At 44.2% G+C, this 12,487-nt stretch overlaps 1 protein-coding gene across 1 annotated transcript; it reads right to left on the bottom strand.

Moving 5' to 3' along the window:
- Window positions 1-8,853: 8,853 nt before the first annotated feature.
- Window positions 8,854-10,718, bottom strand: RNF26 (ring finger protein 26). Its single transcript, XM_069947916.1, has one exon. The coding sequence runs from the start codon at window positions 10,227-10,229 to the stop codon at window positions 8,916-8,918; it is 1,314 nt and encodes a 437-aa protein (XP_069804017.1). The 5' UTR covers window positions 10,230-10,718; the 3' UTR covers window positions 8,854-8,915.
- Window positions 10,719-12,487: the final 1,769 nt, after the last annotated feature.

The following is a 12,487-nucleotide window of genomic DNA, read 5'->3' as shown; positions in this document are numbered from 1 at the left end:
TGCCCCCCTTAGTGTCCCCCTTAGCACACTCACTGTAGAGTATTGATGTGCATTGCCCCTTAATGACCCCAATTAGTAATTATGCCCTCATTTTTACTCCCATTTAGTAATAATTCCCTCCTAATGGTGTGTATACACAAAATGATCATCGTTGGAATTTTTGCTATAAGGATTGCATTTGAGCAATAATTGGCTCGTGTAAACACAGCGAACGACCAAGCATCGAGCGAGAAATCGTTCATTGTGCTCTTTCAACATATTTTCAAATTGTCGTTGGTCGTACGCTAAAAATTTGCAGATCGCTTTGTCTAAATAGTCTTTCAAAGATTCACCCTATGCGTGAGATGGGCAATCGCAATAATGGTTTTTCTAACGATTTATTTGTCTAAAGCTGATCGTTATATAAAAACCAAATTGTTGCTTCAAAATCATTAAACAATCCATTGGCCAAATTATCCCCTTGTTAGTAAAATTTCCCCCTTAGTAATTATGGTTCCATAATGCCCTCCACTTCGTAATAATGTCCCCTTTGTTAATGATACCCCCTGTCATCTGTATATTGATCTGTATGTTGATTTTTCTAACAATCGTGTGCATGTGACTGTTACAGGAATAGTCCAGCTGGCCTTTACATACACACTGTTCACACACTGTAAAAACAACGGCCATTCCGTGTCTACGACCATTGTGTAACGCTACCTTTTTAATGGCGGTTGTTCATGATCAACATTTCTGTATCGTAGGTGGCCTTAAACAACGACTGTTTACATGTAACAGACGTTGTTTGTACGGCATGTGAACATAGCCTTACTATGATATTCCACAGAGTTAATGTTTGAACAATGTATTGTCAACATATGGCATGAAAAAAAGTGAGATTATTGTACATCAGTTTATCACAATTAGCAAAAAAGAAGCATGACAAGAGAGCGCCATAAACCATGGATGTTCTGCATACAATAATGACAATAAACAATTATATAATACATAAAGAGTTGTGTCTACAACCTTGTCTTTCAATGCAAAAACTACCTGAAAACCAGATCCTATTTACGTGATGTGTAATTCCCATTTACCTAGTAAAAAGGAAAAATGAGCCATGAAGCTGTCCTGCAGGAAGTGATGTATTCTGTCCAGTCTGACCACTTCCTGCAGGGTATACAGCAGCTGATAAGTACAAGAAGTAATAAGTTGTAATTTGTTTGTTTTAAAAAAAATTTCTTCAGAGCCTTTAATTACAGGTTATAAAATTTTATACCAAGTGCAGGGGCATACCTAGGATTCATGGGGCCCTATAACAAGAAACTGTACAGGGCCCCATGCATCCTGTACCCCCCCCCCCCCCATACTCACAGTCGTGATGAGGCACTCACAGTGGTATGGGTGTGCAAGCCGCTCCTTGAAATGCTGTCCTGGGGTGGGGGGAGGATCCTTGCAGCAGAGCTGTCTCTTGTTGGAGGGAGGCAGATAATCGTGCCAGCGGCGCAGGCCCTGAGACACTGGGGGGAGGCATAGGATTGCGGCTGCGGGCCCCGCTGGTACACTATCTTGATCTTGGTGGGGGATTTGCTGATTTGTTTTTGGTAAGCTGCCAGTGGCAAAGTTTTATACACATAGAACACATACCCCACCATCCCCCTAAGCTATAGCCCTGTAACACTGCCCGATATCTGTTCTCTTTCAAAGGACCACAGGATCCAGTTATCTCTACTGTACCATTGTCTCCAACAATATACTGTATCATCACATGGAAACAACACTCAGAACAGAGATGATCAATGCCTAATGTCATGGAATGGATGAAAGCCACATTTATGGCATGCCTACCCCTGTGCCTAGCGCTTAGCTACTTCTACAGCTATCAACAGGGCTGAAAGCATGAGTATAACTGTGTATGTTATCATTTCAGCCACTAGATGGCGCAAAAGTCACAAAGGTTTTCATAAACTCTGTATGAAGTCTGAATATGGAAGCTATGCATGCTTCATATTACTATACAGTGGTTCCTCAAGTTACAATGACTATGTTCTAAAATGTCTACTGTATCTTGAAATTATTGTAACTAGAGACAATAACATTCTGGAAAACTGGTAACTGGTTCTAAATGCCAACAGTAACAGACTATATGTACTATAGAGGGGTGGGGAGGGGGCGCCTGGTAGACTGCCAGTATAAGCTCACTCCTCACTCTTAGTCCCTCAATATTCTTATTTCAAATACAATCCCTCCATAGTTATAATAATCCAGCAGGGCCCCTCTCTTCTATCATCTGCTTGCTCTTCAAGGCAGTGCTTATTGGGTAAAGTGGACTCCTGTTCCCTTAGCGAAAACTAAACATAGTGCTCATTGTGCCCCAACCAGTGTTACGAGGGGCTCAGACAAAGAATTATTATTGTTTCTTGTTAGGACTGTTGTTGGGTGCTGGGGTGTCAGGCTGGGATATTGCCTGGGGCCCCCCATCCCCAGGGATATGGTGCAGTGGACTTTTGGCCTGCCCAGAGCCAATCTCTAGCAGCAAAGATTAGCAGATGTAGTAAAAGGAGAACATGGAAGCAGAATTATGGAAAAAGTGTTTTCAGGCTACAAACACAATAAAATACTCTATAACGCTATGTTCATATGACACCGGCCATTCAGTGACCCGACCGGTCTTAGAAAAATTCATCCTGGCCGCTACTGCAGTAAGGATTCCCTCGGCCTGCAGCACTAGGTAAGTACCGCATAAATCATGGCCGTTGAAACAACGGCCGTGATTTCTGCGGAGCTTACGTAGTGTGAACATAGCCTAAGAGTTATTAATAACCTTTCAGGACTTTTTCAAATGACATCATGTGCTGCAAGTCAACAGAAAGTCAGCTGCAGAATATAACTGTCCTAACTTACCAGAAAGAAGATGTCACAAGGTAATCCCAAGTGTTCTGCCTGGAATGTGACACCACGTTAGGTGCTGACATCTATGCCACCTGACCAGAGAGCCATCAGATATTGGCAGCTGATGATTTTACTACGACATGCCTTCCTTCTGGAGAAAATGGTTATCCCAAGGGGGATCTCACCGGGCTGACTTCTCCTGCTCTACATCTTTATTAGAAAAGACTCCACAATGGAACACCACTTAAAGGGGTACTCCAATGAAAATCTTTTTTTCTTTAAAATCAACTGGTTTTAGAAAGTTATATAGATGCGTAATTTACTTCTATTAAAAAATCTCAAGTCTTTCTGTACTCATCAGCTGCTGTATGTCCTGCAGGAAGAGGTGTAATCTTTTTTTAGTCTGACACAGTGCTCTCTGCTACAACCTTTGTGCTAGACAGGAACTGTCCAGAACAGGAGAGGTTTTCTATGAGGATTTGGTCAGGTGGCAGCAGAGAGCACTGTGTCAGGCTGAAAGGAAAACACCACTTCCTGCAGGACATACAGCAGCTGATAAGTATGGGACGACTTGAAATTTTAAAATACAAATCTATATAACTTTCTGAAACCAGTTGATTTTAAAGAAAAAGATTTTTGCCATAGTAGCCCTTTAATTTCCTTCTTTTTGTTTGTCTCCTTCTGCCCTTTCACTCCTCCATAATGGGCCTGAGATCATATAAAAACCAGTCTTTTTTCAGCCTAGGCCTGTACGTAGTTTTTAAGATGCTTTTCAGGATTGGTGGTCATTGTCATTATATTTGGATCCATTGTGACAGGCTGGCCATTCCTGGGAATATTGACAGCTCTCAACGTGATGCAATCCCAGAGCCCTAAATACATTTATAACATCCTGCTTATTACTACTGTAATCTGTTCCTCTGCCAAACTCTGCCCTTCTCAGGCACTGCTACATTAGGCCTGGACTCTGCTGATCACTTTCCTACAGAACTTTCCAAGTTATGCAACATTGGCAGCAGTCTACACCGTGCCTGAAGCCAACTTCACTCCACAGGGGAAAAGACATGCCTTCCTGACCCCACAGGAGGTGGTGTATGGGTCTCCTGGATTTATCTAGCATTACACCCAGCTCATTGTTTTTAATTTTATAACTTCTAGTGGTGGAAAAATATGAAGATTGTTTTCTGGCAGCCTTAACATCGTCTTCCTTTTTGTTTGTTTTTTAACTTCCACTTTGTCTACGGAGGGCCCCTTACTTTTGGGCGCATCCCAGACACTTGACCTTCCAGCTAGTAGCCTTCTCCACTTAATGGTCCCCCTGAACTGGGGTGATATGCAAAAGACCAAGGGGCTTAAAGGTTAGAGTCCTACCTACCAGCTGCGCATTCTTTGAGCTACCCTTACGGTATGTCCACATTGAGTAAAAAAGGCGGAATTCCGTCGTGGAATCCCGCCTGTCTCAGTGTCCCATAGTCAGTTTATCGCAGAGAAAAGCAGTGTCACACTGAGGCAGGCGGGGTTCCGCAGCGGAGAGTTCCGCCGTGAAATTCCACCAGTTTTACTCAGTGTGAACATACCCTTACTGTTACGCATAATGTGCTATCTTTCACTTTCAACATTTCCTGCAGGACATAAAGCATGTGAAGTATGGGAAGGCTTAAGATTTTTAAATAGAAGTAAATTACAAATCTCTATAATTCTCTTAAACCAGTTGATTTGAAAGAAAAAGATTTTCGCTGGATAACCCCTTTAAGCTTCTCTTCATTTGATGGGAGACAGCATTTGAGCCATTACTTACATTTTTCATGTACACAAATGTGACAAACCACTAGTCACATAGGAAATACATATCAATGAAGACGTATTATATACTTCCCAAGGTTAAGTGGCTCTGACATTTCACGACTCATTCTGACGAATAGATATTAGGGTTTTCAGACACTGTAAGTATCTCAAGTGCCCTAAATATATCAGGTGCCTATAACTTATTCTTAGTTTTTTATTCCTCATGCTTTTTAGTGGGATTAACTAGAAGTTAAGCCCCTATTCCACAGGCCAATATTACTAGATTACTAGATCGTCCGGGCAGCCCATAGCAGATAGCAGCGGTCTACTGCCACTGCTCCTATTCCACAGAGCAATGGCAGCAGATCGCTGGCTGCTATCCTGGTTGTTTGTTTTTCAACATGTTTGAAAGACAAACGACGCAACGATCAGCCGACATGAATTATGTCGGCTGATCGTTGCCTTCTATTCCAAGAGACGATTATTTTCCGTAACAGCAGATATCGTCCAATAATCGTTCTGTGGAATAGGGCCTTTACCGTCATTCCATCAACTTCCATAACATGCGCATAGCACATGCGCACGAAATGGCTGTCGCTGGTGTGCGTGTTGTGTTTGTCCTCCCTCACCTACACCTGTTCCAGTTATGAATATCACTTTTTCTACAATAAAGTCGACACGCGCTGGTGAGTGCCGCTTCTGTTAACTATATTGGATTCATTATCACAGTGGTGTTGATCCATTTAAAAGAGCCTTTAGGTAATGAAGATAGATTAAACAATTATATTTGTAAGGCCAGACTAGATGGCTCAGTCCACAGTGCTGCCACTAGTGATGTTTGCACAGCCCTTGCTTTCATCACCCGTTAACCATACATCACTTACTACGCGGTAGTAGATATGCAGCCAGCAGCAGATGATTTTTTTGACAGGTTGAAAGACAACGATCAGCTGTCTCTATTACAGAGGGAGATATCTGGATATCTGCCTGTTTTGGCAGATAATCTCTAAGTGTAACATGGCCTATAGACATTCGAAGGGAGGCATGATCATCGCTCAGTTGCTGCTTCCGCTGGATGATTGGGCAACCAGGATCTTGGGTACCTGCACTCTGCGTAAGTTCCATGCAAAAGCCCTAATAAATCAGAAAAAGGCTCCTGAAAGAAACTCAATCAGCATGAATTGATCAATGGTTGCCCGATCTAGCGACAGGAGCGACTGCACCAATCAGAAAAACCTGCACAAGGTACACTTTAGGAATCTTAATGGCCTGTACAAAAAATATGCTGAAAAGCTGTTAAAGGTAAAACGCCCTCAAAAGCCCTTCCCACCGACTGGAGGAAAAAGGGTTCAGTCTCCAGAGGTGATCACTCCCATTTGGGAGTTTATTTTGCCTCCCTCTAGATAAATAAGGAGGTTAAGATGAAAGGGTCACCCACGCCCTCCATATATATTTCTGTAATATAATAAACTTGTCAGGTTACTATGCGTGCTGTCACCAATGAAACTTAACAGAAAGATCCCAAATTCACATAGAGTTAGTTGAAGTACAGGAAAAGTAGATGACAATATATGCTTATATATCACAATAAATTCTCGGGAGTTTTGTATATACAGATATCATTAGCATTTCCAGGCCTTTGTGACAGCAATTCCTGTTGTAGTCCGTTGCATGTTATCCTTCTGTGAACCAGGGTCAAAAACCAACTGTAGACAATAATAGGAAACTGACAAAGTGACTCAAATGCACTTGTGTTTTCTTAAGGAATGATATTTTTCTCATTTATTGGCCAAAAGCCATAAGACTGTGTCAGGCTCAGTTTACCCTATATGCTTATAAGGTCTTCTTCCCTCAAAATATACTAAAATATTATATAAGTCACTTTATATCCAAAAGACTTTCTTCAAATGTAAGAAGATGATTATTCAAACAAGCTCGGTGCAATACACTGGTTGGGCAAATAAAAAAAACCTCTCCCAAGTGGCGCGAGGAGCTAGGAGCTTTGTTATCTCCATTATTTAGTTATTCTTATGTGCTTTATATCAAGCACAGACTAGACTTCAAAGCCTCTGAATACGTATGTAACCCTAAAATAACTTGATTGTCCTGTATATCCCTGCAATAGCACTAGACTAAACTATGCCAAAAGAAACAACCAGAAAACATTAAGAATTGGACAGTCACAAGTGAGCCACAAGCCAAAACTCTGAAATGTGCAAAGGAAACACACAATCAAAACTCAATGGGGGCATTTATTAAAGGGGTTATCCAGCTAAAATCTTTCCTTTAAATCAACTGGTGTCAAAAAGTTATATAGATCTCAAGTCTTCCCATACTTATTAGCTATATGTCATGCAGGAAATGTTTTATTTTCAGTCAGACAGTCAGTTCTCTCTGCTGCCATCTCTGGCCGAGACAGGAACTGTCCAGAGAAGGAGAGGTTTTCTATGGGGATTTGCTGCTACTCTGGACAGTTCCTGTCTGGGACAAAGATGTCAGCAGAGAGCACTATGTCAGACTGAAACTAAAACACTTTCTGCAGGACATACCGTAGCTGATAAGTATGGGAAGTGACTTAAGATTTTTTAATAGAAGTAAATTACAAATCTATATAACTGCATGTATCTCTTGATAAATTCATCAGATGGGAAGGAATGTCAGATTAGAGTGGTGTACAGTTACATAACTTTTGATAAGTTTCCCCCAGTGACTTCCAAATACAGCTAATAGGATAACACTGAGCAATAACATAAGAATAGCATTTATCAGTCTATCAGCATGGATCAGAACAATGACATTGATAAATGACCTTTTTTAAAAAAAAAAAAGCCTTAAAAGGGGTAGTTCAGCAAAAAAATGTTTGTTTTTTTCCCCCCAAAATCAACTGGTGCCAAAAAGTGCCAGAGATTTGTAATTTCCAGTCAAGAGCAGTAGCAAATGCCTATAGAAAACCTATAAAATAAACCCTATAAATGCTCTATAAATCAATACTGAAAGTTATGCTGGGCTTACACGGAACGATAATTCGCCCGATCGTACGATTAACGATGTCGGAGTAACATCAGAGTTTTTTTTACATAACAATCAGCATTTAGATGGTACAATATATCGTACGGAAAAATCGTTTTGCGATAGTTTTAAGATCGCCCGTCCGCAGCCCGGCCCCTGCTCATCCGCAGCCCGGCCACGCATCCTACAGCCCCCCCCCGCCGCCCTGACCACCACCCCCGATCGCCACGAGCATACCTTACCTGCTCGGCGTAGCGGGTGTTCGAAATTCCCGACTCCCCTCTTCAGTGCATTGATTGGCTGAAGAGAGGAGTCGGGAATTTTAAACCGATCCTCTTCAGCCAATCAGTGCTGCCATGCATTGATTGAAATTCCCAGCTCCTCTCTTCAGCCAAACAGTGCTGAAGAGGAGCACTAATTGGCTGAAGAGGAGCTGTTTGAAATTCCTGGCTCCTCTCTTCAGCCAATCAATGCACTGAAGAGGGGAGCCGGGAATTTCGAACACCCGCTATGCCAAGAAGGTAAGGTATGCTCGTCGCCGGGGCGGCGGGGCTATCGAGCCGGCGCAGGGGGCTGTAGGATGCGTGGCCGGGCTGTGGATGAGCGAGGGACCAGGCTGCGGGCGGCCGGACTTTCGTGACGACCGTTTACACGGAACGATCTGCGATTTTTTTTGCAAACGATCAACGACGATTTGAGAACATGTTGAAATATCAAAATGAACGATTTCTCGTTCGTCGTTTGATCGTTCGCTGCGTTTACCGTTATCGTGCGAATTCGCACAATAATCGTTCCGTGTAAACGCAGCATTACATGTAGTAATTAGTTCGTTCTACTACTGCTTTTAGATATAATCCCAACAAAAAGAAAAGGCACATGACATACAACAGTGCTGAGATTCATTTATATTGTCCAATACGACAGAACATTATATGTAACTGGAACATTTAACGTGAAATTAACATCACAGTGAACAGTTGTCCAAAACGTATGGAATGCTCCAGAGACTTTTATCCATTACGGAGGAAGGTGACAACATAGTAATACAGGTTGTTGAAAAAACATTCAAAATCCCTTTCACAGCTTCAGACACATGGACCCTCATGAGTAGAAAAATATTTGCCTGTTCTATTCTTAAAAAGGATGACCCAGTGTCCAACTTTTAAAACATAAAAAAAAAACTTGTGTGGTTCTTAATACCCTATATAACTCCATGCCATTAAGTAGCATAGGGCCAGTCAATCCTGGTATTACATGTAAACAGTGAGCGTTTGCAGTATCATTTTCCGACAAAGTGGACAGTTCCGCTGAAGTATTGGCTGCTGCAGAAGGATCTCGGTGCACTGTGCGCACAGACAGAGGTGGCGGCATGGCAGCAAGAGGACAGTTTTATTTTCATCTTGGCAGATGACACATTTCTTACTCTCTTCCTGCTGCTTTAAAAGCTTCCAGGGATCCTCAGCGCCTGCCTCCGTCTCATGAGAGGTTGATGCATAGGCCGGGGGCACAGGCGGCGCCCTTTGTGGAACTTGAGGCCGTTCAGGCAGTGTATTCCGAGCTGGGGCGTGTTGTACCTGGGCAGGTGGTGGATTGTGCACACGGGTAGCTCCTGCAGCCCTGGCCACTCTTGCTGGTGCACCCTGTGCTCTAGTCCTCGCTAGGTTCTGGTCTCGGTCCCATGCAGCTCGGTACATTCTGACAAGCTGTAGACACCTGGCCGCAGCCCTCCTCCAGAACTCTGTATTAAGCAGGTGATGTATTAGTATTTGGATAAAGTGGCCGACCCTGCGCAGTCTTTCTTGGAATGAACGTAATGCAGGCGAGGGCCTAAGGATCACACGGGAAACCCAAACCAAGAACAGCAACAGGACCACTTCATAAAGGTGTCTGAAGAGGATTACTCCTATCCCCGTACTGCAGGATACCAGCAAGTCCACAGCTAACTGGAATGGCGTCCAGAATAGGATGACCACAGCCACGGCGGAGCTGGAGATCTGGGACAGCAGTGCTGCAATAAGATCTTTCCCCACAAAAAATAAGTTTAGTAAAGTTAACCAGAGGCCCAAGGCTGCGGAGAAGAGGTTCTGCACACCGATCAGACACACGTTCACCAGGCTATTCACAATGTAGGCCACCAGGCTGCTTGCTATACCCAGGGCCTCCCAGACCTGGCGCTGGAAATTCTGTCCAGACAGCGCAATGTTGAGAATGCCGCGCTGCATCATCTCCTTACTCCGCAGCAACACGTGGCACATCAGGTTCCATAGCAGCTGCAAACTGTCCAGTCCTGACAGCAGCCCCCGCACGCCATCGCCCACCGCGTGCACAGAGGCCAGCGCCAGGTTACCGCAGGTCTCTCCCAGCAGGGCCAGCGACACTAGGGTATTCTCCCAGCAGCGTAGCAGGCCAAGGGTTATGGTTCCTGGCAAATTGAGGATGAAATGAATGGTCCAGAAGAGAAATGTGAGAATGGAGGAAACAAGCCAGTAATTCAGGTCCAGAACCAGGAGCAGCAGGTCCAGGGTCCAGCCCAGGCCACTCAGGAGCAGCAGAATGGCCTGCATGGCTGAGGGGGAGCAGGGCTGGGAGAGGCCTCATCTACTGACACAGCATCCAAGTGGTCACAGCACTGCAGATCGGGCTGACCTCCAGCCCAGCACGATCACCACTCCTTACTAGACTTTAGAGCGGGTGCAGTCACCACCTCCTCTCCCGGCTCTCAGGTGTCTCAGTCCGCAGCGTACACTCAGCCTCTAGCCTCCACTGGCGGCTTCTCACCACCTGAAAGGACCGAACAGGTCACTAGTCCCGGAGCACAGCAGCGGCTGTCCTGAGGCAAGGAGCAACGTTCAGGGCGCCGCCATGTTGGTCCTCCAGCTGCTTGTTTGTGGAAGCACGGCTAGCGACGTTCAGGCAGGAGCAAAGGAACGAAGATTGCATCGATTCCCTCAATAAAGCCTAGGCGTACCCAGCCTCTGCAACCGTCGTAGATAGGGTTAATGCTGGACGCTGCTGATTGGTGGAATCCTGGCCAATGAAGTTCCGTTGAGTGATTCAAAGTTTGTGCAGGGCGCAGAGTGTAGAGACTAGTAAATAGTGCGTGAGGCGGAGGGGGCGGGGCTAGTGATCGGGTCACACGGCTGCGCACGTGTAGAGAGCCGTCACATCAGCTCCCTCAGCATAGTGTGCAGGCCTCGCTACTCACCTCATCATCACTGTGCTTGGTGGGTGGTGACCTCCAACCCAGTGCCAGGGAGCTCACTGTACAAGCACATAGTATCATTCTTATGAATATGAAACATATAGACCTACAGCCCCCAAATGCAATGATTTCCTATGTCCCCTTTTAACTTTTGGTATTTTTTTTTTTTAATTCATATAACAGGTTATGATTCAAAATTCCATGATGCCACATCACATGCAGGCTGATAAATCTGTTGCAGCTGAACCACTTGTCTACTCTCAGTTTACACCAGCTATTGTTTTGTTTAACCCCTTAAGGTCAAAGGCAATTTTCGTTTTTGCGCTTTTACTTATTCCATTTTAAGTTTAAAAGTCAACAGCGCTTGCATTTTTTCACCTAGAGACGTATATGAGCGCTTATTTTTTGCGAAACCAATTGTACTTTGTAATGACAGGAATTATTTTTCCATAACATATGCTGCGAAACCGGAAAAAAATCATTTGCGCTGTCAAATTGAAAAAAAAAACTAATTCGTTTTGATTTCGGGGAGTTTTGCATTTACGCCGTTCGTCCCATGGTAAAACTGACTTGTTATGCATGTTCCTCAAGTCGTTACGATTACTATGATATATAACATGTATAACTTATATTGTATCGGATGGCCTGTAAAAAATTCAAACCATTGTTAACAAATATACGTTCCTTAAAATCGCTCCATTCCCAGGCTTATAGCGCTTTTATCCTTTGGTCTATGGGGCTGTGTGAGGTGTCATTTTTTGCGCCATGATGCGTTCTTTCTATCGGTACCTTGATTGCGCATATATGACTTTTTGATCACTTTTTATTAAATTTTTTCTGGATTTGATGCGACCAAAAATGCGCAATTTTGCACTTTGGAATTTTTTTGCGCTGACGCCGTTTACCGTGCGAGATCAGGAATGTGATTAATTAATAGTTCGGGCGATTACGTGTGCGGCGATACTAAATATGTTTATTTATTTGTTTATTTATTAATTTATATTTATAAAATGGGAAAAGGGGGGTGATTTGGACTTTTATTAGGGGAGGGGATTTTTTATTAATAAAAACACTTTTTTACTTTTTTTTTTACATGGACTAGAAGCCCCCCTAGGGGACTTGTATATAGACAGCACTGATCTCTCATAGAGATCAATGCTGTGTATATACACAGCAAAGATCCATGAGATCGGTCATAGATTACTATGGCCTGCTGCAGGCCATAGCAATCTATTGCCGAGTCGGGATCAGCGTCATTCCGACGCTGAGGCCCGGCACGGGCAGAAGAACGGATCTCCCCCCCCCGCAATCGCATCGCGGGGGGGAGATCCGACTCACTAGACACCAGGGATAGTGTGCATAAAGCACATCAATGCAGCTGTCAGGTTTGACAGCTGCATTGAAGTGCTTAATTAGCCGGCGCGGCAACGGGACCCGCGCCGGCTAACAGAGGCACTGCCCGGCTGCACATGTCAGCCGGGATCAGCGCCGTTCAGAGCGGGGTCCCGGCGGGACCCCGCTCTGAACACCCCCCGTGGCACCATGACGTATCAGATACGTCATGGGTCGCTAAGGGGTTAAAGGGGTTATCCAGCGCTATAAAACATTGCCACTTCCAGA

This window comes from Dendropsophus ebraccatus, chromosome 12 (assembly GCF_027789765.1).
Source record: "Dendropsophus ebraccatus isolate aDenEbr1 chromosome 12, aDenEbr1.pat, whole genome shotgun sequence".
NCBI lineage: Eukaryota > Metazoa > Chordata > Amphibia > Anura > Hylidae > Dendropsophus > Dendropsophus ebraccatus.
This window is presented reverse-complemented; position numbering and strand designations above follow the sequence as displayed.

Coding starts and splice junctions, on each gene's coding strand:
- RNF26 (XM_069947916.1), bottom strand. CDS start 10,229: ATGCAGGCCATTCTGCTGCTCCTGAGTGGCCTGGGCTGGACCCTGGAC.